At 33.8% G+C, this 2,529-nt stretch overlaps 1 protein-coding gene across 1 annotated transcript; it reads right to left on the reverse strand.

Moving 5' to 3' along the window:
- Positions 1 to 271: 271 nt before the first annotated feature.
- LOC108911560 (multiple epidermal growth factor-like domains protein 8) lies at positions 272 to 2,122 on the reverse strand (the record flags this gene model as incomplete). Its single annotated transcript, XM_018716534.2, is given in 1 exon segment — positions 272 to 2,122. A coding segment is annotated over 1 exon segment (1,740 nt), but the record flags the coding sequence as incomplete, so codon positions are not given.
- Positions 2,123 to 2,529: the final 407 nt, after the last annotated feature.

The following is a 2,529-nucleotide window of genomic DNA, read 5'->3' on the forward strand; positions in this document are numbered from 1 at the left end:
CTTGTTAGTTGTTTGCTTGTTCTACATATGTTCTATATATTTCTGTCGCACGTTCGTTCCTCAGTAACGCGTTACAAGAGAAGTTGGTCACGTTCCGGAACGTTCCAATCAAATAACGTTCCAAAATAACGTTATTGGAATAACGACCCATCACCAATCACAATTTATTTTTAACAACCATAAATATTTTTGGAAAAATTATATACTTGGTAAATATATTTCTACTGTTTAATAAGCCGCATAAAAACTAATCAGAAATTATGTACAACTTACCTTGTTGTTTAGGATATCTTGATTCATTGGATTTTCCTAATATATCGGGATTAACCCATGTATGACAACCCAAATGATATAAATACATCTGATTGTCATAACAAATTTCTTCTTTATTGTGTCTATGTGAATAACCACCAAATATAATTAAATAATTTCCAAATATATTAGCTGTATGGAAAGCACGTTCTCTAGGTACAAATTTTTCACGCAAATGTTCACGAGTGTAATGTATTTCTGTCCAATAACGATTATCCAATTGAAATGAGAACATTCTATCTGAAAGTTTAGAAAATCTAGCTACTCCAGGTACAATCCCACCATATACTATTAAAGAGTTTGTTGAACGATGATAAACCATAGTATGGGCTACTACACGAACATCTAATTGCTTTCCACCTCTAGGATTAATTTCTTGCCACATCTCATCAAACCCTTTAGATAACTTTATATTATATAATGTAGAGGAAAATTCTCCATCAAGAGTGCTACCACCAAATAAATAAATAACATTATTTATACATGTGAGTGTATGTCTGGTTAACGAAGGAGGCTGAACTAGTGAAAACTGTCCTCTTAATTGCCAAGTTCTAGTTTGAACATCATAATACCACAAATCATTAGCCAAACTACCATTATGCAATTTACCTCCAAAAAGTACAAATCCTCGGAATATTGCACAAGCTGCATGCCCATACCGTGCTGCTGGTTCGTGATCATTTTCTATTATCGTTGAATGTCTCTGCTTTCGCCTTGTATATGTTGTATTGTTACTTATTGTATATAATAAATTCCTTAAGAATGATGTTCTAGTATTAATACCCCATTTCTGTTCCCAGTCACGTCCAGCATGTTCAATCAAGCTTGCCACTGAACTTGGATCAACAGAATTTAATAAATTTTTATTTTGAAGTACCTCACCATTTTCGTTCCTCCAATTACTTGTTTGAAAATTATAAATTTCTAAATCTCCAAGGATAGTATTGAGATTATATCCTCCAAATACATATAAAGAGTCAGTAATTTCTATATATACAGCTGAATGGGCAGCACGAGGTTGAAATCCTCCTTCAGAATGAGAAAGCCAGTGCCATTTGTTACCTACATCATCTTTCTCATATAAACTACAAGCTTGGCCAGAATAACCCGACCGACAGATACACAATCCTTGGTTACAATGACCATGGCCCTCATGTCTACCACAATTTTCTGGGCATAGCGGCCTAGAGCAATCGAAACCACCCCAATCACCTTCACATATACACTGATGCTCATAACAAACACCATGATTAGAGCAATTATTTGGACAATCCGTTACAGAAAATTCTGCTTTAAATCCATCTAAAACATAATTTGTATCACTATATAGCAGTACAAGCATAAACCCAGATGTGGCTATAACTTGTTGAGGTTCTGTTTTTCCGCTAAAACTACCCAGAAGAGGAGAATTAAAAGAATCACCATCATAAACAAATACATAATCATAAGAACACTCAGTTCCCATATTACGAAAAATTAACGTAATAAATTTATTAGTACCATTTGCTTTAATTAACCATTCACAATGGCTGTCTTGTGTATAATTAGAACCTACAGGACCATCACTTATAACACCCCATCTCGTGTAAAAAACTCTCCGTGTCCTATCGCAAGGAACTAAGTCCACAGCTGCATATCCGACTACTATGAAACATATGACAATTTCAGTTAAAGAATAATTTATCATTTGAGGTTGCATAGTCTCTAAATAAACTAAATTAATGACACCCACAAACACTGTCCTTTTTTAAACTATTACTGTTCACAAGAATTCACCATTTAATTTCGTTCATAATTTAATTTGTTTACAAAAAATCACCATCGATTTGACAGCAAACTGTCAAATCTATTCATATCACCATGGATCTAATCTAATACCAGAATAGAAAACTACTAGAAGCGAAAGCTAACGGCGGCGTCTTTGATGTCGAATGGTCAGAAATATTTGATCTTGAATTCAAAATTTGACGTTTATTCAACTTACTACACTGACAGAAAGTTACACACGAAGAAACAAATTGACACAAATTACCAAACTTATGAGTTTTTATGAAATTTAAAGTTTGGGAAAAAATAATTTAATATAATGAGTTGTATAAAAACTTATTTTTGTCGTATTCCACCCTTCGAGCGAGCTTCAGGATTTCAGAACACCCAGTATATTCATAGAAGTAGTCTTATACCTACGGATATGCCGGAGACCGCTGAATTGGGAAG

The sequence above is a fragment of the Anoplophora glabripennis genome, unplaced genomic scaffold (genome assembly GCF_000390285.2).
Source record: "Anoplophora glabripennis isolate ALB-LARVAE unplaced genomic scaffold, Agla_2.0 scaffold587, whole genome shotgun sequence".
In the NCBI taxonomy this organism is placed as follows: Eukaryota; Metazoa; Arthropoda; class Insecta; order Coleoptera; family Cerambycidae; genus Anoplophora; species Anoplophora glabripennis.